At 38.7% G+C, this 23,097-nt stretch overlaps 1 protein-coding gene across 3 annotated transcripts in view; it reads left to right on the top strand.

The window, feature by feature from the left end:
- Positions 1-17,733, top strand: part of col6a3 (collagen, type VI, alpha 3) — a 55,078-nt gene extending 37,345 nt beyond the window's left edge. For 2 of the 3 annotated variants that reach the window (XM_026145542.1, XM_026145540.1), the window contains 35 exons: positions 39-373; positions 1,092-1,170; positions 1,270-1,415; positions 1,500-1,592; positions 1,683-1,736; positions 1,870-1,941; positions 2,047-2,073; positions 2,161-2,205; positions 2,316-2,369; positions 2,452-2,514; positions 2,791-2,856; positions 3,037-3,090; positions 3,182-3,217; positions 3,301-3,363; positions 3,505-3,567; positions 3,650-3,712; positions 4,013-4,075; positions 4,245-4,295; positions 4,461-4,496; positions 4,616-4,678; positions 4,986-5,048; positions 5,555-5,587; positions 5,711-5,747; positions 5,869-5,880; positions 5,997-6,490; positions 6,582-6,684; positions 6,889-7,590; positions 7,737-7,839; positions 7,938-7,993; positions 8,284-8,544; positions 9,417-9,491; positions 10,454-10,639; positions 14,997-15,056; positions 15,835-16,020; positions 16,911-17,733. In XM_026145542.1, the coding sequence (XP_026001327.1) occupies positions 39-373; positions 1,092-1,170; positions 1,270-1,415; positions 1,500-1,592; positions 1,683-1,736; positions 1,870-1,941; positions 2,047-2,073; positions 2,161-2,205; positions 2,316-2,369; positions 2,452-2,514; positions 2,791-2,856; positions 3,037-3,090; positions 3,182-3,217; positions 3,301-3,363; positions 3,505-3,567; positions 3,650-3,712; positions 4,013-4,075; positions 4,245-4,295; positions 4,461-4,496; positions 4,616-4,678; positions 4,986-5,048; positions 5,555-5,587; positions 5,711-5,747; positions 5,869-5,880; positions 5,997-6,490; positions 6,582-6,684; positions 6,889-7,590; positions 7,737-7,839; positions 7,938-7,993; positions 8,284-8,544; positions 9,417-9,491; positions 10,454-10,639; positions 14,997-15,056; positions 15,835-16,020; positions 16,911-16,951 (3,938 nt within the window). In that variant the 3' untranslated portion in view covers positions 16,952-17,733. The remainder of the gene's footprint in view (positions 1-38; positions 374-1,091; positions 1,171-1,269; positions 1,416-1,499; positions 1,593-1,682; positions 1,737-1,869; positions 1,942-2,046; positions 2,074-2,160; positions 2,206-2,315; positions 2,370-2,451; positions 2,515-2,790; positions 2,857-3,036; positions 3,091-3,181; positions 3,218-3,300; positions 3,364-3,504; positions 3,568-3,649; positions 3,713-4,012; positions 4,076-4,244; positions 4,296-4,460; positions 4,497-4,615; positions 4,679-4,985; positions 5,049-5,554; positions 5,588-5,710; positions 5,748-5,868; positions 5,881-5,996; positions 6,491-6,581; positions 6,685-6,888; positions 7,591-7,736; positions 7,840-7,937; positions 7,994-8,283; positions 8,545-9,416; positions 9,492-10,453; positions 10,640-14,996; positions 15,057-15,834; positions 16,021-16,910) is intronic. The other variant, XM_026145541.1, reaches the window with a different exon arrangement.
- The last annotated feature ends 5,364 nt before the right edge of the window (positions 17,734-23,097 follow it).

Here is a 23,097-nt window from a genome sequence, read left to right as displayed (position 1 = left end):
CAAAAGTGTCTAAGGTAAAATAATATTATGTTTTACAGCCTCCAATATAGAAGTGTTGGTCGGATTTGATGTGTCCGCCCAGAATATTTTCAGTTCTCAGACCAACCTCCAGAGCAAGATGGAGGCTATTTTGCAGAGGATTTCCAAAATGGCATCCATTAGCTGCTCCGATGGGCAGATTCCATCTGTACAAGTGGGCATGCTGGCCATGGATTCTGCTTCTGAGCCGGTCCAGCTGGACTTCACAACAAATCCAGATGAGTTATTTGAGGCTTTCAGAGCTTTGCGGAGTCGTGGCCCCTTTGTTCTCAATGGCAAGACCATATCAGCTTACACCAACAGATTCAAAGTCAGACAGGATGACACTGTCAAGGTTAGTTACTCAAATATACTAAAGTAGAAATGGCCCAAGCAGTTTACATGTGTCGGTGTCAGGGCTATTCTAGGAATATTTCAATATCTGCTAAAATAATGTATATCTCAAGTTGATGTTGAAAATGTCATGTATTGTCACAAGAGTCATAAAATTTCTCTTGTGCATTTGCTTCAACTGGTGCACTTCTTAGTTAACGTTTCATTCATGTATTAATAATCTGACTTGATTGGTTTAGCAACTTAGTGTAATTATTGAGCTGAGTTAGTTTGACCTATAGACATTGCCGACAAAACTCAAAAAAACCCAAAACAAAACAAGCAAAAAAACAAAGAAACCCCAAAACAAAACAAAAAAACACAAACAAACCAAAAGCTTTTTTTAGGTTGTTGGTTTTTACCTGGGACACCATATACCATCAGAATAGCTTTAGTATGCCATGACCTTGAATCTTTCCTGGAGCTAAAGTAAAAATTTCACATGAAATCAGCCAGATCCCCTCATTGTTGGGGTCAGTTGTTTAGGTTTGTCCTTGAATTGGTCACTGCCAGTTTATATTAATTGTATTTTTTTAATATTAAAGAATAAGATCAAGGCTAAAAAACCTTTTTGCCAAACTGTAGAGTTTAAACTTTAGAGTTTATACAGTGAAAAGACTATTGGAAACTTGAAAATTAAGAAAGTATAAAACTTGTATTTTTGTTATTTTCCCCTGAAGGTTGTTATTCATCTGACTGATGGTATTGATGCTCCATATGCTGAAATGAAAAGGCGAGTTGAGGAGCTTCGGCTGTCAGGTAAAAAGATGATGAAACATAAAGTGCACTCAGGTATTATCTATCCTGAAATCGCAAAGGTAATTAGTGAACTTAAATATGTTGCGTTTTGGAAAACAGGAGTGAACAGTTTCATTCTGGTTGGGTTGGAGGGGGTACCCAATTTGGAAGAGGCGTCGCTATTAGAATTTGGTCGTGGCTTCAGGTACACAAGACCCTTAAGACTGAATATCATGGACTTGGACTATGAGCTTCTGGAAGAACTGGTGGGTACTGATGATTAATACATAAAAACTATGCCTTTCATTTATGACACCCATAAACTGAAAATGCTTTCTTTTACTGCACAGGACAACATTGCAGAAAGAGAGATCTGTGGAGTGCCATGCAAATGTACTGGCAACAGAGGAGACAGAGGAGGAGTTGGACAGCCTGGATCTAAGGTATCTTATCCTAAAAAATACCCCTCAGTTATACTTGGAGATTTTGTTTTTAATTACAAAGCTTATATATGTTTTGTTTTTGTCTGTTAGGGTGGTCCAGGATTGTCAGGAAGTCAAGGACATCCTGGAGATGAAGGTGGACCTGTAAGTTTGAATGTTTTGTTTATGGTTGTTGTTCTATTATCTTCTTCATTTATCACCTCTCTGTGTCCTTTCTTAAGATTCTGTTCTGTGGTATTTTGTCAGTGAATTTTGTTGTCATGTTCTGTTAATACAGGGAGAACGGGGTCCTCCTGGTGTGAATGGAACCCAGGGTTTCCAAGGATGTCCTGGCCAGAGAGGTGTCAAGGTAAGCCCTTTAATATTAACCCTGCCATTCAAGTTGTATGGTTTAATTGTTATATATTGTTTTGTTCGTGAATACAATAATCTAACACTCTTTATTTCTATTTAGGGGTCTCGTGGATACTCAGGAGAAAAGGTACGTTTCTTTCTTTCTTTCTTTCTTTCTTTCTTTCTTTCTTACATTCTGACAAAAAAAGGCTAACCCACTGCCCCCTTATTTCAGGGTGAAGCTGGAGAACTTGGTCTTGATGGCATCAATGGAGAAGAGGTGAGTCATGTATTTTGTCTTTTATGCCATGTGTTCCATATATTAACAATTAATCATACAAAATCATATAAAATTATCAGCTTTAAAGGCTGTGTTTGATTTGGTTTTAGGGCAAAAGTGGTGTGGCTGGGCCCCCTGGAGAAAGAGGAAACCCTGGCAGAAGAGTGAGTGACTAGATGCATCTGGGTTGTTTTTTTTCTTAATACTGAATATGGTTAATGCTGAGAAATTCTTTTGTTTTTTTAGGGTCCCAAAGGTGCCAAAGGACAAACAGGAGACATAGGACAACAGGGAATCAGAGGAAACCCTGTAAGAAGCTGATTATTATGGCATAGTTTTTGACTGATTTTATGTGCATCACTTTTATTTTGCATGCATACATAGTATGTGAGAAAGGAATGTGTAAGAAGAGAGTGTTACTAATGCTTCATGTGAAGCTGCACATACTTACTTTCTAATGAATACAGTTCTTGTGATTAAGGCAATGTTTAAATATGGTTATTTTGTTTGGTTTTTTTAAGACAAATTTGTATTTATTGGTGTTTGGATGTAGCAGCGACTGAAAGAGTGATTTCTGTTTAATAGGGAACAACTGGACAAGATAACAACCAGGCAGGACCCAAAGGAGACCCTGGTGATGCTGGACCAGCGGTAATACCCCCCTGAGCTAATTATAGTGCTGCTGAAATAAATTCTGCATCTCTGTACTCAATTTAATTTTTGAGGCTTAATATCTCTTGTATATTGTTCGTTTGTTTTGTTGTTTTATTTTTTTTTTGGATATCTCTCAGCATGAATTTAATTCACTGGGATGTTTGTCCTGTATGACAGGGAGAGCCTGGTCAGGATGGAAGGAGGGGAGGCCCTGGTGAACCTGGAAGAAGGGTAAACGCTTTCACTGTCTTTTCTGATCACTTACTTGCCAAAGATTATGTTAATGAAGTTTTTTTTTTTTAATTTACTCATTCCTTATTAGGGACCCAATGGTAGAAGAGGTTCACTTGGACCAGCTGTAAGTGCCTTTTTCATTGTTAAAATAGAGTTTAATACCTGCCCTCGTAATGACAGTAACATCTTTCTGCATTATCATTAAAGGGAAATGTTGGAGGCCCTGGATCGCCTGGTGTGCAGGGAGAGTCTGGTATTGATGGACCAAGGGTAAGTTTGTCATCTTCTCACCCTATTTTGGTGCATATCTGTCTGTCTGTCTGTCTGTCTGTCTGTCTCATGAACTGGTACTGCAGCTCTAATATGTAAGTAAGTGGTGCATCACTGATGGCGGATTTGTCTTTTTCCAAGGGTCCGCCTGGACCAAATAGTGCACCGGGAGCAAGAGGAGAAGATGGAAATCCTGGACCTAGAGTGAGTGAATACAATAGGTCAAATTTTCTATGTTGATTGCATTCAAAATCTAATTTTAATGTTCTAATTTCTTCTATTCTAGGGTCCTGGAGGTACCCCAGGTCCTAGTGGAGAAAAAGGTAGAAGAGGACCTCTTGGCCGCAAGGTACTGAATGGAACTAAATTTGGAGTGGCTCATGTTCTTTCATAACAAGTTTGATTTAATCATAAACACACTGGCTTAAGCCAAGCTCTATCACATTACTGGACATACATGTGGAGTCTATTTCAGTGAACCAGAAAGCACTGTAAGAAAACATTAAGGATCTCCTTGCAAAACAAGCACATGTTATTAGTTAAATCTATAGTAAACCAATCATATTAAATATATATAGTCACACTTTATTCATCACTTTGACATTTACCTTACATCTAAAGGTATTTCATTATCTTCATATCTTTGTAGGGAGAGCCAGGAGAACCAGGACCTAAAGGTGATGTTGGACCACCTGGCCCCTTTGGAGAGCCTGTAAGAGCAAATCATCTTATTTTATTGCAATGTTACTGAATGTAAATTTTCTGAATATTGAGCAAGAAATTATTGTTTAATTGGGGGGGGAAGGGAAGATGATAGCGTTGCTATTGTTTTCCCTCTGCTACCCCAGTATTTTGAATTAAAATATGTTTTTCTTTTACAGGGTGAAGATGGTAGAGATGGTTTTGGTGTTCAAGGGCCTAAAGGAAGAAAGGCAAGTGATTTGTGAACTGAACATGCCTAATTAAAGATAACAACCCCTTCTGTAATGTTGAATAGAGCTGTATACAGGGTGATGGCTCTGATGCATCCAAAATAAAAATTATTTTTGCAGTTTTATACAAAGAGTACTTAATGCATATGTGATTCTTCTTTACAGGGAGATGAAGGATTCCCAGGATTCCCAGGTCCCAAGGTAATGCAGAACACTAGCAGTGAACCTTTAAAACAAACTGTTGTGTTTTCCTCAGATGAGTAAACTTATTATTAGATACTCGTCATTTCCATTTATCCTCTTTTTATCCATCATTTCAGGGAGCAGCTGGAGACCCTGGCACCTCGGGTGGACCTGGATCCAGAGGAAATCGTGGACAGAGGGTAAGTTTTAAGTCCACATTTGAATAAGGTTAATATACACGTCTGTTACAGTTTCATCAGATGCCCCAGCTTTGTTCCAGATCTCAGCTGAGCAGATGTGTTTGCTGTTGTGAAGTAGAGGACAGGTTCTGAAGTTTTGGTTTAAATATATATCATGCATTCTTGGCAGCAAATGACTTGCATGCACATTTGTTTTATGTTTGAAGATAGCAAAGTACAGGGACTGATGGTCTGTTTGAAAGTACGGACATCTGAACTGCTTTAAATGTGAATTTCTTTCTTTCCCCTAACTGTTAACTATTTCCAGGGAGTCTCTGGGGATATTGGTACACAGGGACAAAAGGGAGAAGTTGGATATCCTGGGCCATATGTAAGCATCAAAAAATCTATTTTACAACTTGCGTGAATTTAATTTGCATGACATTATGTCATCAACAAGTTTATTTCAAGTTCATTTATAACTTTGCCTAGATACAGGTGTTTCATGTTTAAATACACAGTTATGGCCAATTTCTTTATATTATTTTATAACCTATTAGTGTAAGCTCTTCACCTTATCCCCCCAACTGGTTGCGGCAGATGACTGCCCCCTTCCTGAGCCTGGTTCTCTCTGAGGTTTCTTACTGTTACAAGGGAGTTTTCTTCCCACTGTCGCCAAAGCTCTTGCTCATAGGGGGTCATATGATTGTTGGGGTTTTCTCTGATTTCTTTGTATTATTGTAGGGCTTTTACATTACAATATAAAGCACCTTGAGGCAACTGTTGTTGTGATATGGCGCTATATAAATAAAACTGAATCAAATTATATTGGCTGTAACTCTCACCCCTAGGCTGGATGTTTATTTAGTTGCTGATACCCTGTTTTCTCTCTAACAGGGTATCAAAGGACAAAGAGGACAAGGAGCTGTGGTATTTGATCAGATATTTGTGTGAACTGCATTGAACAGAGCATAATTCTCATAACTTTACTCAGTTCTACGCATCACAGCCTTTTTTTAAAGAAATGTTTCTGTGGTTTCTTTGTTCCCTCAGCAATGTGACCTTGTCAGAAAGATCAGAGACAATTGTCGTAAGTATAATTTAGTAATTTTCAGCAATGTGATTTAATTTATTTTTGTGAACTATTAATGCCTATGCACTGTGTGCTTCATGAAACATCTTACCATATTCTGTGCAATTTTCTTTACCAGCTTGCTGCTTTGGTAAGTGCAAAATGATTTGCTAATGAAATAATAATTTCTTCGACTTAGACTTTTTGTTTATGTACTGTATCCACAACCACAGTGAGAACAAAAATCCTTTATGTTGACATCATTAGGTAAGCAGGAATGCCCACTCTACCCCACTGAGCTGGCTTTTGCCCTCGACATCTCACAAGGCCTTGGCCGTCCAGTCTTCAACAACATGCGTGACACAGTCCTAAACATAGTCAGAAAAATTACAATCGCTGAAAGTAACTGTCCAAGAGGAGCTCGTGTTGCTTTGACCCTGTATAACAACGAAGTCACCACTGAGGTCCGGTTTGCTGATGCCATGAAGAAACGTGCCCTGGAGGAACGCATTGAAGGACTTCAGATCCCACAGACAAGAAAGCCCCGCAACTTGGAAACAGCCATGAACTTTGTGGCCCAGAACACTTTCAAGAGGATACGCAGTGGCTTCCTCATAAGGAAGGTAGCCATCTTCTTTGTAGGTGATCAAGTTGGTCGGCCACAAGCAATTACTCGTGCAGCCCTCCGCCTTCACAATGCTGGAATTGCCACTTTGCTGCTGGTCAGACAGGAGGACAGAGCACTCTCCAGAGCGGTGCAGGTAACATAACAACATACAGCCAAAGCAAATGTTAATCTTATAGGCCATCAGTTTGTATTCAACTTATAACTTTCCTCTCCTTGTATACCAGGCCAACAACACAGCACTGGCCCAGGTCATTGTCCTTCCCAACGCTAATAGTCCACAGTACAATTCAGTCATCCAGAAGGTTATGAACTGCCATGTCTGCCTGGGTAAGACCTGTTTGGGTGGATTAGTATTTATGAAACAGCTTCTCACTTTTATTTTGTCAGATTTTGATGTACTTTTATCTAAGAATAGAGCCATTTTTTCCAAGCATTGTATAAAAAGAGACTAGATGAAAAACTGTTGAATACAGATTGTCTCAGTCCATGTAAAGGAAAAAAAATGCATAATTTTATTTCTTCTTTTTTAAGATTTCTGCTCTCCGGACCAAATCTGTGACTATGTTCCCCCAACGGCTGGCCGAGATAGGAGATCTTTCACCTCAGATGTCGACATTGACATTGCTTTTGTCATGGACAGCTCTGAGTCTACCTACCCAACTGTCTTTGCCGAGATTAAACACTATATATCTTACATGGTAGAGCATCTTCATGTGTCTTCAAATCCCACATCATCTGCTAACCACGCCAGAGTGTCTGTGATTCAGCAAGCACCTTATGAGTTCCTAAATAACAAATCTGGGTCCCCCCTTCATGTTGACATTGGCTTGACTGAACACACTTCAGCACAAGATATTATCAAATTCCTGGTAGAGAAAACACCCCAGCTGGAAGGTGGCCGGGCACTCGCAGAGGCAATTGAAAGGACGGTGGATCAAGTGTTTGAGAAGGCACCTGTACAACGTGACAAAAAGGTACTCATACTGTTTGTGACAGGAAGTGTGGAACAAGACCAGGAGCAGCTGATACGCATTGCCACTGAGGTCAAGTGCAGGGGCTACTTCCTCGTCATCTTTGGTGTAGGTGAAACATTGAGTGCTAAGGATGCAAGTGTCTTGTCAAACATGGCCAGCGAGCCTTCAGATGTCTTCTTCAAGCAGCTGAAGAGTAGCTCAGACTTTTATGACAGAAACATCCAGACCTTTGGCCAGCTACTGCCCAAGTATATCAGTAGTAAGTTCAAGATATATTTTGATGGGCATGATACATTTTCAATACCTTTTGCTTTTCTTTTTTTAATATTTTAGAATAGATTCTATTTGTTACATCAGTCTAACAAATCCTGAACTAGTTGTGTTCTATGTTGCATTGCTTTTCAGTTGAAAATGCTTTCCACATGTCCCCTGAAGTCTCCAAAAACTGCAAGTGGTTTCAGAATGACCAGCCACTAAAAAACCCCTTCACACCATCACAGGAAGTGGAGTAAGTTTTGTAATTTTTGTAATGCTGTATTATTAATGCTGGAAACATTGGTGGTTTTCTTTACAATTTTTTTTCCCTTAACATTGCCACATTTGTAGGAAACACCAGAAGCATCATGAAAATCACCAAGCAGTTCATGAAAGAAAGCACAAGGGTAAGACTGTTGTTGAACAAATTTTTCTTTACTACTTTTGCATTTTCGGCTAGAAGTACTGACAGCTTTGGTCACTTTAAGTCATACACACTGTCGCTAACTGCTAAAATTGCCTGCCCATAATTCAATAATATTTTTACACTTGTTTTAGAATATTACTTTTATCATGCTTCACAAAGTAAAGATTACTTATAAATTTATGCTTCTTGGCCATGCAGCAAAATAACATTTGTTGACATCATCCACCACAACTACAACATACTCTTTTTCTGTTATTTTCTTACACACAGATGCAGAGGAGCTGCATGTCTCTAATGTCACCTCCAGCAGCTTGAAATTGCGTTGGAGCAGGCCAGATGCAAAGCTCTTTGTTTACTTTGAGGTTGTTGTGGTGAGGCTCCATGACCATGCACTGGTGCTGAAGACCAATGTGTCGGGTACAGAGCTTGCTGTGGACAACTTGGAAAGTGCTCAAATGTATCAGGCTGTAGTCACAGCTTACACGGCCGAGGGCCAAATTGTCTCTACTCTCAAAGGCGTCATTACTACAAGTGAGTTTATAAAGACAGCTTTAGCTTTTTCAGAAATTATTCATTCATATTTTGCATGTGTTGCATATTCAACTGTAAACATGCCATTGGGGTACAGAAGTACACAAGCACAAATGTGGAAGTCTTCAAAAGCTCTTATGGAGACCACTTAAAAAGAGCTAGCTTCAAGCTGTTACAGATGTAACTATCCATTACAGGTTGTGTATCCTAATAAATTTTAGGGGTGTATAATTCTCAGTATATTAGAGTTTGTTTTTTTTAATTACCACAGGCCTGATAACTTAATGGTGATTAGATCATAAACAAAACAAAAGTGTCTGCATTCTGATGTATACCATGTACATTCATTATTGGAACAATCTTTTGCTGAAAGGTACTTGCTCATAAAGAGTTGTTTGATGTTGGGTTTTTTTGTTTTGTTTTTTTAAACCACTGTAGGATTTTTACCTTGCAATGTAAAGTGCCCTGAGGCAACTGGTGTGATTTGACTCGAAATAAATTACCCCGAATGGAATAGAATACAACCTCTACCAGATTACCATACTTTGAATACAGATTACCCCACATAGGTACTGCAGTACAGGAGGAGGAAACTGTAATATGTGTGGACATTGGTATTAACATTTGTATTAACACCATGTAACACTGGTCTTGATTTCACAGCTGTCCCAACCCTGTGATTCAAATTAAATAGTTCCCCAAAATGGCAAAATAAAATGAACTAGCTTGTTTTAGCTTCTTTGGTTTTAGGGACCACCTCAAGCCGCAGACACACCCTAAGAATTGCCCTTTCCTAGCTAAATAAATTAATTTATTGCATGCTTTCTATTTTTAAAGTTGTATTGACAAATACATTATTTATTATTTCACAGAAGCAGCTGAGCATAAGCTTGCCAGCCAAAACACAAGTACTCCAAATACCACACCCCTGGACAAACCAGAAACTGGTGAGTAACTTTGCATGCTTGTGTCTGTATATTGCTTGGAAACTTCTTTGCTTTTATAACATTTCCTATATAATTAGCAGCCATATATCGGAATACCAGTATATTGGACCTGTAATCAAAATGGGCCAGTAATATATCTTCGAAGTAGCCCCCATAGAGTTGTGTTTTGCTGGGTTTCCAAGGTATTATATTAGCTATGTAAATAAAACCTGTAGGTTCAAGTCAAAGATCGTGGTCTTCTGTAATGCAGCAATATCAAATGGGACTACTGCACTAATATTTTATTTATCAAGTCACTAGTACGTGCAAAGATACACCGCAAGTTGTTTACAAAACCTTACAAAATCGGCAGTTTAAGCCCTAGTGTCTCGGTTTGTTAATCTAATCTTTTCCCTTATGTATCGTGACAAACAATGCACTTGTGGGTAAAATGTGTGGCACTATGAAGGAGTTTGTTTCATCAGAAAATACCAAAGGAAAAGAAACCTTATAGCTGTTGGTCCTTGTGAAAGGCATAGAATTTAGAGCACAACTAAGGCATGAAAACACAAAAGTAACTAACATTTAATGAATTTAGTTACAACTAACTTGTCAGATCCATCCATGAAAACTTAAAAATAATCTTCTTTCCTTCTAATCACAACTTTTTTATTTTTTAAATAAGCAAAACCTCTTCTAATATATTGCAATTATCCAGACTCCCATGTAGTGGATATAGTCTCATGCTGAATGCCATTTCTTTTCCTCTGCAGGCACTTAAACTAATTTAAAACCCCTTTCAAATACATCTGAACTTCTAATACATTTGTTTACTTGCTACTTTCAAAGCTTACAGTTTGTTGTATGCTGTATTTGTTCATCTAATCCTCACACAAATGCATCCTCTTTCTCTATTTGTCCTCCATCACTGCTATATCACAGCTATCTGTTTGTTTGTTTGTTTTTTGTTCTGCATGTTCTAGTTAATGAATTGGCAGGCCCATGCTCGCTTGACTATGACCCTGGAATGCCCTGCAAAGACTATGAGGCTAAGTGGTTCTTTGACAGAAAGAACGGGTTCTGTGTACAATTCTGGTATGGAGGTTGTGGAGGGAATGGAAATAGGTTCGACAGTGAGGCCCTCTGCTTGAAAAACTGCGTGAGGTCAGGTAAGTGCAGAGGTGGGTCGAGTATCAAAAAATTGTACTCAAGTAAGAGTAGCATTACTTTAAACAGCGGTCTCCAACCTTTTTTGCGCCACGGACAATATTTTCACGGACCGGCCTTTAAGGTGTTGCGGATAAATACAACAAAATAAAACTAGTTCCGGTACCGAAAAAAAGAAAATTTATTCATAACACACGTGAAAAGACCCAGGAAAGCTGAGTTAACGATAAAAACGGTAACAAAATAACGCTGAAAACCGATAAAAACCCTGAAAACCATACATTTCACACCTGAGCCTCAACTCTCGCGGCCCGGTACCAAACGAGTCACGGACCGGTACCGGTCCGTGACTCATACCATAAATTGTATGGGTGTGCATTTATTTCTGCATATTTAGAAAAATATGCCATTTCTTCACTCACTGAGGTGATGGTTAAGCTTCAGCAGCAGTTTGCTCTCAAGGTTCTTTCTGTGAAGCTGTAACTGTTTAGCAGTGAACAGGAGTCCTGCATGACTCACAAGTCCTTCACAAGCTCCAGATGCAGGAAGAGCTATATTGACTTTGATCGACAGCTTCTTGATGTGAGGAAAGCCATGCAATACATCCACACCTCCAGTGAATGGACATGAAAGGTACCTCTCCAGATCCCCTGCTTCTGGCTTTCCTTACCCCATGGATCCATCTTCGTCGAATAGGCCGCTGTTTGTGCTGGCCTCATCCAGCTCTGTGTCTAGGTGATGTCTGATGAAGTGGAGACCTGTGGAAAGATGTATGGTTTTCAAAAGAATTACCGTATTTCCCGGACTACAAAGCGCACCTGAATATTAGCCGCACAAGCTAAAATCAGGGGAAAATCCTGTTTTGTACATACATTAGCCGCACCTGACTAAAGGCCGCAGGTGTTTCAATGTTGACTTGTCATATGTAAGAGAATATGCACAAAGGGAATTGTCAGGAAAGAGATGGCTGTTTGGAGACACACCCCTTTTATTAATATTTTGAAAAACAAGTTATGGGTACATATTTGCATAAGTTTTTAGGTATATGTACAAGTAGCGGTAATTACAAGTACGAAACATGTACTGTGCTTCATAAATGAGTAACAAATGTAGTACATAACAATAACCTACAGCACACCAGAGAAATAGATTCAGACTACCTTTTAGGCTCAGGTGTAGTGACACGGCTTTAACAAGAAGAAAAGTCAGTCATTCACCACCATCTTCCTGCGCACTAAAACCACCAAAGTCCTCTTCTCCAGTGTCGGATACGAACAGGCTCAGGATGGCTACGTCATCCCCTCTCAGCTCCTTTCCTTCGTTGTCACTTTCAAAACCAAAAAAATCATCGTTGTCAGTGTCAGAGTCGAACACCCTCTGAAGGGCCATGGCGGTGTCCTCCTCTCCATCATGCAGCAGTCCAGCCCTTCGAAATCCGTTGGTGATCATGGATGTTTGCACACTTTTCCACGCTGTCAGATTCCACCGGTGGAGTTGAGCATAACTTGCTTTTCGCAAGTTTATCGCCGCTCGTCATCCACGACTCCCGCTGAATGCATAGCGCTACTTTGAAGTTTGTTTTTCACGCTACTTGTACAGCACTATGTTGCCTGGCGGATGGACATGTGACCAACATACCACTCTTGAACCCCGATACTGTGTGTCTGATCACATGCCCTTCCGCCAGGCAACGTAGTGCCGTACAACAGCGGAACAGAAAAGCCGCACCTGACTAAAAGCCGCAGGGTTCAAAGCTTGTGCAAAAAGTAGCGGCTTATAGCCCGACAATTACGGTAGGTCTGGTCATTATAGTGCTGTATACACTGCCAAGCTGCAGATGTTTGTTTGGAGCTAGCCTCCAAAAGCTGGGCATACACTGTGCGATTTTTGGCCCATTTTGAGACGATTTTTCACTCGCGCAACCATTTTGGGGATCGGCCCGAGTTTTGCCTTAATCGTGTGTGCATCGTGTAGTATACATGGGGTAACGAAAAGCAGTTAACACCTCACGACCAGCTCCCAATCATCAATCATATGGTCCCATGATAATCAAACCTGTTTGAAATCCTGTCGCCCCTCAACGCAACCTCTCACACTGCGCACACACAAACACAGAAATGAAAGTGAAAAGGTGGAGCAGCACGTCAGTGCAGCGTGTGATCTGGACACAAGAGATTGAGGCACAACTTGTAGGATGAGGCAAGCTCATCCGAGTACGTAAGCTAGAGCTGCCACCCAGGCAAAAGAAAAATAGAGCTATATCACGTTATAACGTTAAAAGTTTATTGTTCTAACAATATACTTTTCATGTTCGTGCAATATACCTTTCGAACGTGATAATTATGTATATTGTACAAACATGAAAAGTATATTGTTCGTTATAACATGATATAGCTCTATTTTTCTTTTGCCTGGGTGGCAGCTCTACGCTTACGTATCGGAGGCTTTTCAATGTGGCCTCACAAAATTATCACGACTACAACAACCATGAAAAGAGTTGGATGGACATTGCTGCTCAATTGCAGCTGCCTGGTCAATGTTTTTCATTAGTAATTTAGCAAAGTTGATGGTGGTGGTGTGTCTGTGTGAGTGAAAGACACAAAGAGGGAGAGCGAGAGACAGATTTTGTATGATAAGCTTTATGTTATGGATGCACAGTTTGAGCACTCAGGTCGCATCAGAGCATCAGGCCCTGCATCGTGACCTATGAACTTCTAACCTCTGCTATTTAATTGTACAGTTTGAGCAGGAGCGGAACAACGTGACTAAAAAAAATCGCAGTGTTTGACCAGCTTAATGCAGACTGTTTAAACTAAACAAGCTGCTGTTTCGCATAATAAACCCTGTCAGCCGCAGTATTGCCTTCTGTTTTAACAGTTTAAGCAGTAGAGACAAGCTGTTTGCATGTTCGTGGAACTCCAGCGTCATTAACCAGGCTAGCTGTTAGCTTATAGGCTAACCAGCGAGCAGCTAACAGGACAGCCGAAGCTGCACAAAACACCCACAAACTTATCTCACTACAACGTAGCGCCGAAAATATGACTCGCAGCTCGAGCTCGACACAGCTGCTGTAACATAAGACTGACATCCAGCTTACCACAGCTAAAAAGATATTTAGAGAGAACTTACCGTTTCCTCAGGTTACACGAGTTGAGTTGTTTCATGCTGAAAAGTTGGTTTGTTTTGGCTCTCACTGAAGACACCGACACTGAAGACATACCTGTTCTTTTGTACTGCTTTTAAGCGAAACATCCTTTGTATGTGAGGAAAATGCTGTTCATCATCTTCAGCTCTAGCATAGACTCTGCCACGTTTTCATGTTTCTTCTTTCCGTGTGTCCGCTACTTTGAAACGCTTGGATCGCTCTGCCCGCCACAGTTTCAAACTGGTCATGTGACTGCATGGCCACATCTCATTGGTAAAAAGGTTACCGGAAACTCCACTGGTGGCATGTTATCTAATGTGTTAAACTAATTATTTTTAAAAAAGTAATGAGTCGAATTTTGCAAATGTAGCGGAGTAAAAGTACCGTTTCTTCTTCACAAATGTACTCAAGTAAAAGTAAAAAGTATCGTGCAAAAAAGGTACTTTAAATGGTAAATGGCCTGTATTTATCTAGCGCTTTACTAGTCCCTAAGGACCCCAAAGCGCTTTACATATCCAGTCATCCACCCATTCACACACACATTCACACACTGTACTTAAAAGTACATTTTTTTCAAAAACTTACTCAAGTAAATATAACGGAGTAAATGTAACTCGTTACTACCCACCTCTGGGTAAGTGATGTTGTCAGGATTTCAGTGGGAGTGTGCCATCACCTGGTTAATGCAACGTATGCAACATGGGCCTCAACTGGATATGCAAAACTTACTATTTAAATTGTCATTTTTGACATATATTACGGAGCCCCTCAAGGGACATGGGAGAAAAAAAAATGAAGATGAACTTTTGCGAAATCTCGCAAAAGTTCATAGAAAGGCTTATCATACAGCTACTTCATGAATAGGCCATTGTTTGAAGTCTAGCAGATCCCAACCTAGCCTAGTTGCAACCATCTGTCATTCCTAAAAATGCACCCTTTAATATAGTTCAAGCTGCTAGAGATTATTTTAAAATCAAAACCTTGTTAAAAATGAGGCACTAGTCATAGACACCAGAAATAATTATTTCTAGTCTAAAGCTAGTTTTTCAGGAGTCAGCTCACTTTGAGACAGTCTAATAGCATCCAAACCAGGTAGTAGGGGTGGGAGCTTATGAAACAGCCAATGAAAAATGTTGTGGTATTTATTTATGTATTTTATAACAACATCTGCCCCTTTAAGGTTAAACCACGGTAATATTTTTGTATTTTCACAGTGGGAGAGCTTCAGCCAATGGTGAAGCAAGTTGAACAGGTGGAGGTCCTCCCAGATCCTGGTAAGCTCCAATATACACTCACTGGCAATATTAAGACCTGAATATCATGATTACTTCTTTCCAAAAATATTATGTTACACATGCTTTCCTTGCCAACCCACTTTATTGATTAGCTGAAATTGATGTAAATGCATGTGCATGGTATGCAAATATTAACCAGAAGAAAATAAACTTTCCCTTTGGTCTAGTTTTAAGCAAGCAAATCCATATCAAACCTTTTTAGACCATCATTAAACATATACATAACAGCCACTGGCTTTGGAAGTAATATTAGTGTTACGTATATTTTCCACACTGCTGTACGCTGTGCTGACTTTGCAGTACAATTAATACTATGTCTTCAGGGGCATCTGGATCCTCTACTGCCCTTCACATTCTCTAAACATGGCTGATGGTGCAAATAAAAAGCCAAGCCAAGGTTATATTTTTTTCTCAATGGCGTGAGCCAAGTCACATGGAGAAAATTAATGGAAAGAAAGCTATATTCAAGGATTCATTACTTTTTTTTTAGCAGAAGGCTTATTAGATAACAAGGTTAAGTCATCAGTAACTTATCAGCTTTGGAGTAAACTGCCATCACATACTCACAGCTAGGAAATGTACTATAAACCTTTATCTACCTATATGTCCACATATCTCATCTCATATGGAAAACTGCTGATCCCATCAGTCACCAAATCTCATATTTAAAGTGTAATTTAGCACATATCGCATAACCTTTAGCTGCACATGTTTTCATCCTTTTACTGAATACTATTCTTTCTCATTTTCTTCCCAGCTGCTTTTACAGCTGTGGACATTTGCCAGCTTCCACAAGAAGAAGGTACTTGTGCCAAATTTGTTCTCAAGTGGCACTACGATGCTGCCAACAAGAGCTGCATGCGCTTCTGGTACGGTGGCTGTGGTGGAAACCAGAATCGCTTCGACACTTACGAGCAGTGTGTGAAGGCTTGTGGAAAACCAGGTACTCCTCTTGTTAGTAGTACTCTTCTCTCAGTAGGGACTGGTCATATTTAATGAATGGAAAAGTTGAAATCAGCTTGCTGTTCTGCGCTAAATGTCACAGTAAATGTAACAAGACATTAAGCACAAGTAAATCAAATCATGTGATGAATCATCTTAGATGTATAAATCTTTCAGATGGCTTATTGTTTAACTATTTGTCACAGATATGTTTAAGACAAATCTAGCAGAAATGAAAATATGCCCTTATTTTTCTCTCCTGTATCTAAAAATGAATTTTGTGACTTTTTGGAAGGAATTGACCCCAGATCAGGAAAAAACTTTGGAGTAAGGAGTTAAAATGCAGCACAAAACAGGCTGATTATAACAAAATAAAGTTTTATAGCTTATAATGATATTGAGCTATGTTTCACTCTTTTACCAAAAAGAGCCGCTGCTCAGAAAACAATATTATGAACCATTTCACTGCTTGCATGGGCAAGGAGACGCCCAACACAATCCCATAAAATAGGTTTAAAAGTCATAAGCCATCATTCTGAAGGAGTACAAGTTGATTACACTTATCACTGAAAAATGGTTGTTATCATGTTGCAGAAAATTGTATCTTCAAGCCTTTCTTAACTGGCTTAAGCACAAACTCCCCTGCCTTCCTTATCTAAATATGCTTTTAATAATGACCAAATTAGCTAGCCCATATTTGGTTGAATGTAAAGCATCTACATAGAAATAGAGTTAATAAATTGATGTTTAGTTGCTGCTAGCATAACACATACACTTCTCTAGACAGTCTCTTGAGAATCAAGTGATTAAATAGAGATTTAATAGAAATACACGTGGAATTTTGTCAAATACAAAGGACTTAATCATGTTTTCTTCTTCCTTCATCCCCAGAACCAGTGAACCAAAGAGTCATTGCTACAATAAAAACATAGGACGAAAGTCACAGACATGGCCAGCTCTTACCTCCATTTAGCAGATTCTGAGGGGAACCATCCAAAATGGGCATAAAGTAATGGTGGCTGCACTGGATTCCACAAACATGGACTTTATCCCCCAACTCGTGAAGTAGTCTTTTTCACAACAAGAAGGAAGCAACACAATTTGCTGCATGATTTGTTTTAACCTACTGGTGCTACATGATATGTTTGTTTTACAGAAGTTATTTAGTGGATTTGGTTTTGTAAAATCACGTTCTCTTGAACGATCACAGTTTTCATATTTTTTTAAAATTCAGTTTTATGATTAAACAAGAAACATGTATGAATATCTTGGACAGTGTTTAGCAATGACTCAGTACATGAAGGATTTTAAAGCAGTAATCTTTTTTTATATTGTGGTTAAGTCTTCTTTTTACATTCCAGATTCACATAGCAGCATTGTTTTGTTTTTTTTTTAAACTCACTTCATCCCTGTGGATTATTTCACTATTTCACTGTCACCAAATCCACAGCAATGTTTACACAAGTCTAGTGTGGCAGCGTGTGTGTATGTAAAGACAGCGACCAACTGCTGGGATGCCAACATTAATGTAATGTTTAGTGCACTTCTGGATCCGTTGCCTCAAACACAAGATTTCCAGCTATTGAGAAACAGAATGTACTTTTCAAGCTGTTTTTATTTTTCATTTCATTTTGGATTTGCAGAAAGTTATGTTCCATGTGGGAAAGGGTGAAATAAAAATGAATTAGACTTTCTAATAAACATGAGCAACTGATTCATTTTATTTCTTGTTTTGAATTAAATGTTGCACAGCAGTAAAATGCTAGACATTCATGTCACACAGAGATGTGTTTAATGGAAGTTCATTTGCAAAGTGATAGTTTACTTCATTGGAGTAGCATGATTTAGAGCAGGGGTATCAAATTTGCGGCCCACTTCAACCGTACTTACTTGTATATTGACATGAAGAAATATAATGCAATTTGGCCCTTGAAATTACATTTTTTGTTAAGGAGGACTTGTTTGCTGTTGAGTGCAATGTTAACGTAAGTAAAACAAAACATTATATAATATGAAGACAATATGAGCAGAGAATACATGTTGAGGGACTGGCTGTGTTAGTTCAGTGAGAGAGTTGGAGTAAAGGAAACAGTTTTCACTGCCAGTCAAAAACTACTGTGTACACTTATGACTGCATTTTTATTTTGTTAAATATGAACAAAATTATAGCAGAAGTCCTGCCACGTGTCTGGTCAGAGAGAGAGAGTAACAATGTGTTTATTTGATAGTTCAATGAAAGGCTTCAGTTAAGAGTGAGGGAAAAAAATTGCATTCACGTTTGCAGTTTTGTCTTGCAATACAATATATTTAAAAAACAACAAACAAACAAAACACTATATTTTCGGAGATTTTTGTACAACTTGAGCACTAAAGTGGCCCTCCAGTGAGATGACAGTGCTATCAGGGGGCCACAGCTCATTTAAGTACTGAGGTTTAGAGTTTTAGTTGGCAATCTGATTGCATTAACTAGAGAAAAGCAGAACAACAAGCACCTAGCATTTTAGTGCTGAACTTACTTTCAGTTGAATTAGTGGCCATTAGGATTGTAGACTTAGTTAACTTAGTTATTTTTCCAAGTATTTGTCTAAAATTTTAGGTTGATTTTTTTGTGGCAAGCTTAATTCTTTGTCAATCCTTTAGACCCCAGGCAATCTCTTTAACAAGACTAGATCCAAACCCTCCACCATTTTCAGATAGCTGCTGAGTAGGGCTTCCCCTGACCCCCGACCCCCCATATTTTTGGTAATATATGATGTCAGATTATCATAAACTACAAATCTTTATTGGGGTCAGAATGAATCCCAGATGGTTGTGCAAAGAGGAATCAAATGGTGAAGAACTAGAAACACAAGAGAAATGTAAAACATTCAGTAAAACATTCAGAGAAAACTCAGGCAGCACAACTGGTAACATAACAGATGAGAGAACAAAGAGACTGAGGAAGATAGAACTAAGCATACACACTAGAGGAGGGCTAACTGGGGATTAGACAGTTCCTGGAACGAGACAATCAGGGGGAGAAGGACAGGAAGCACTGCAAAGGAAAATAAACTTTCACAGTAAAAGAGGAAATAACCAAAAGACATAAGAAACAAGGAAACAGAAAAGGACCAAGGAATAAACACAGAATAAGGGAAGCAGAAACACCAGAAAGATCATAACAGTTACTACTATAGCACTAAAACTGTTACAACTAAGTAGATGCAACCCCCCCCCCCCCCCCCCCCCAAAAAAAAAAAAAAAAACCCCAAGAAAGCACTAAATCTAAAACTCATTAATATAGACATAAAGTAAACACAGAAACCTAGTATCATTAGGGCTGTACTATGAATTGGATTTGGGCTTATTGACTTCGGGCCTAACCCTGGGTTTTTTTGTACTATAAATGTGTTTCTCTTCACAACAGGATGTATCAACATGGTGAACAAAACCTGCTCCAGAGCAGGTAGTATTCAAGATTAGAGATCAAGAGGTATGAAATCACTGCCTATCACTGTAGAGAGGTGACAAATCAATTGTCTGGGAAAAACAAAAAACGTCACCATTCCTGGAAGACTCCTCAGACCTCTGCATGCAGATAGCTGATGGAAGACAGTTCATTTGTTTTTTCTGATGAGCATCAATAAGAAATATAGATTCTTAGACTCAACTTGTTTTATCCTGTTGGCTGCAAATATTTTCAAAGCAAGTTTATTGTTTTACACATATATATTTTTTCCTTTGTTAACCCCTTACCCTCCAGAGATTGCTCTACAAGACTAGATTTTAACCCTCCATCTTTTTCAGATAGCTGCTGAGTAGGTCTTCCTATGAAATATTTTTTCTACAGTTGAGTTGTTATAATCTATCAGATTCTCCTGTATTTTCATGATAGAGCTGTGATTTTGAACAGTAACAAGAGCTCATCTTCAGCTCAGCTTGCAGCATCTCCAATCCAGTAACAATAAGCTCAGAACCAAATTTTATGGAAGCCCTGTTGCATCCTTAATCCTTATAACTGACAGATTCTAATAATTCATCCTATCTTCACAAGTATGGTGAAAATGTCAGTGATTAATAACTATCCTATTTTTATACAGCACTATATTCTTAAAATCCCGACTACTTCCCAGAAACAATAAAAATCAAAATATTTACAATTAATTGTCTCTGACAGTTATGATCTCTGATTTATTCTCAGGGCAGCCACTGAAATTTTATTCTACTCCTTTGTGATTCTGTGAATGTAATGCATCCGTAAATCATTTCATAGATCATTTCTCTTTTTAACTTTTAAAGCAACACATTGTATTTGCAAGCTTTAAAGATTCCAAAGTGATCAGATAATCTTTCATAAGCATACAAAGGAGAGGAGAAATGCAAACAGCGTGTGAATATAAAAAGTCTGCAGATGTGATTTCTCTTCAGCCACAGCAAAATCTCCAGATGTCATCACTCATGGGGTCTTTAAATATTATCAGTTCTTTCATCATCATTCTGTATCTTACCACAATCATCCTCGTTTCCCATTATGCAACAGAATGTAACATTAGTAACAGAAAGTTAAACTAAATGTTCATCTTAAAAAAAGATTCATATTATCATTATTGAGATTATAGTTCTTTTAAGCTAGAAATGACCATATTTGAATGACGGAATGGGAGGCTAAGTTATGTTAAATGAAATGATTCTTATACAGTGCTTTTCTACTCTATCTGAGCACTCAAAGCACTTTATACAACTTGCCTCACTCACCTTGCACTTTTCCCCTATAATCTTTCTATCAAAGGTTCATACTCAGATAAATGCATCAGAAAGCACCTTGGGATTAGGATCTTGCCCAAGGATATTAGTATGCAGACTGGAGCAGACAGAGATTGAATCACGAACCTTCCAATCAGTAGCTGACCTGCTCTACATCCTGAGCTACACTCACCCAACACATCAGTAGCGTAGGCTGTCTCATGACAGATAAAATGGTCACCTAAGGTTAACAAGCCTGGTCCACAGAAACGAAGCACCAACTCCTTGGATGGTACGTTAAGTGCACAGTGAGCCATATTATTAGCCTAGTAATTTCACTAAAATGCTTGAGTTCAGTAATTAAAATTAGCTCAGGTGAAACCTAGCAGATGGAACATGGCTACAGTTCATTCCCCAAACACCTGCCAATCATGTCCCTCACTCCAGCAGTCATCAAGACATTGATTTATTGGATTGAAATATTTTTAACCCTCAGTGGTTACTAATCAGTACTGTGCCAAATATCTTTGTATCTGCCAACTTTGAGCAGTTTCACTGATGACATAACAGTGGCAACAAAGTCCAGTTTCTGCCTTTTGTAGATGATGTCCTTTTGTTGGTTTCACTGAGCCATGTCCTCATGCTTGTGATGACAAGGTTCACACCCAGTTTTATTGATGTTTTTGATTCTTAGAGGACCAAAATTTACAAAATGGTCATTTTATATTTATAGAACTTGAAGCTAGAAATTGAGCCCATAAACTCTTCAGCTCCTGTTACTCAGATCACAGGGCGGTTTACCCATTTATTTTAATACTCTTGACTTTTTTTTTGCAAACATAGGAGTGTCATTACAAAGAATCCTGGTTTAAGACAAGCCTGTACTGGCTTTGCTTTTATACACAATCTGTGCTCATCCATTCATTCATCAATTTTCTGCTGGTTATCTTTTTTTGCATTGCAGGGGCAGCTGTCTGAGCAGAGACAGCTACCCCTGCATCCAGTGAATCCTGGGTGTGCCAAGGACCTGCTTGGGACAGGACATGCCCGGAATACTTCACCCAGGAAACGCCCAGGAGGCATCGAAGTCAGATGACCGAACCATGCCAACTGGCTACTTTCAATATAGAATATGGCAGAGCCCATTACTGAGCACAGTAGTGGTACTCAGAGATGGGCCTCTAATTCTCCTTTGGTTGGAAAGAGTGACTGGAAAGAAAAGTGAAGGCAGTTTAACCAGCAGATTAACACTTTGGAATGTCATTTTTAGCAAACACATAAGGGTGATGTTCAGATATCTACTTATATGTAGCTAAATACTCTATTTGCAAAAGGCCACACCAATCAAATATAACGTTTTTCTTTTCTTTTCATTTTTTACAAGTACTGCTCCAGACATGATACATAAATAGACAAAAACCTCACCCTATGATCTAGTTGTTTTGGTTTTCCACGCTTTGCTGTTAAGGCTTTAGTTAAAGTATTTTGAATGACAAACATCACATACAGTCAGACCTTGTTAGCATATCACAAACATTCCGCTAGAGGACAATAATTCAAAACCAGTTCTTTAACTAAAAACAACTGCTCACAATTAGTGGTGAGACTTGATGTATTTACACCAGTGCTGTCTTTTTCTCTACATGGGTGGGAATTTGTACTTTTGGTCTGATGTGTCAAAGATTGGTTACATTGCTTGAGGCTAAAATTCAGATGTACACATGTAATCCTCTTCTGAGATACTGAATATACACATTTGTGGGTTGCATGTTTCTGGAGTTTATCACTAACACACTTGTCACAGTTGTCATTTTTCTCCTTTATATCTATCAGAGTAAATGGTTTGTTTTGAGCAATGATGGCACACTGTGGTGCAAACTGATCAAATATGCAAGAGCTGATGCAATGAATCAGTAACTCATCCAGCCACCAGCAGTGACTTCTGAACAGTATATTTCATTTTTTAAATCTTCTTTTTCGAACAGTTAACATGGAAAAAAACACAAATGTAGAAAAATAAAATTGATCGTTTTATGGAATTTAATAGACTTTAAGAAGTTATTTTACACAGATTATAATGTGATGTATACATAAAGGTTCCAAATGGGCTATCAGAATTTTTTTTTTCTTTTTGGTGTGTGTGTGTGTGGGGGGGGGGGGGGGGGGGGGGGGGTGTCATTTCACACAGTTCATTTGATTGCCAAACAATTTTTACCATAGTTTTCATGAACTTTTTTTCTGCCAAAAACAAGATACAAAAACTAATGCACGAGGACAAAAATTACGCTGATATTTGATGAATAATCAAATATCCTGGCTGGCAGGAGGAAAATAGATATTGTACATCCTTTGTCCA

The sequence above is a fragment of the Astatotilapia calliptera genome, chromosome 16, assembly GCF_900246225.1.
Source record: "Astatotilapia calliptera chromosome 16, fAstCal1.2, whole genome shotgun sequence".
Classification (NCBI taxonomy): domain Eukaryota; kingdom Metazoa; phylum Chordata; class Actinopteri; order Cichliformes; family Cichlidae; genus Astatotilapia; species Astatotilapia calliptera.
The sequence above is the reverse complement of the archived record's forward strand: the minus strand, read 5'-3'. Positions and strand labels throughout refer to the sequence as shown.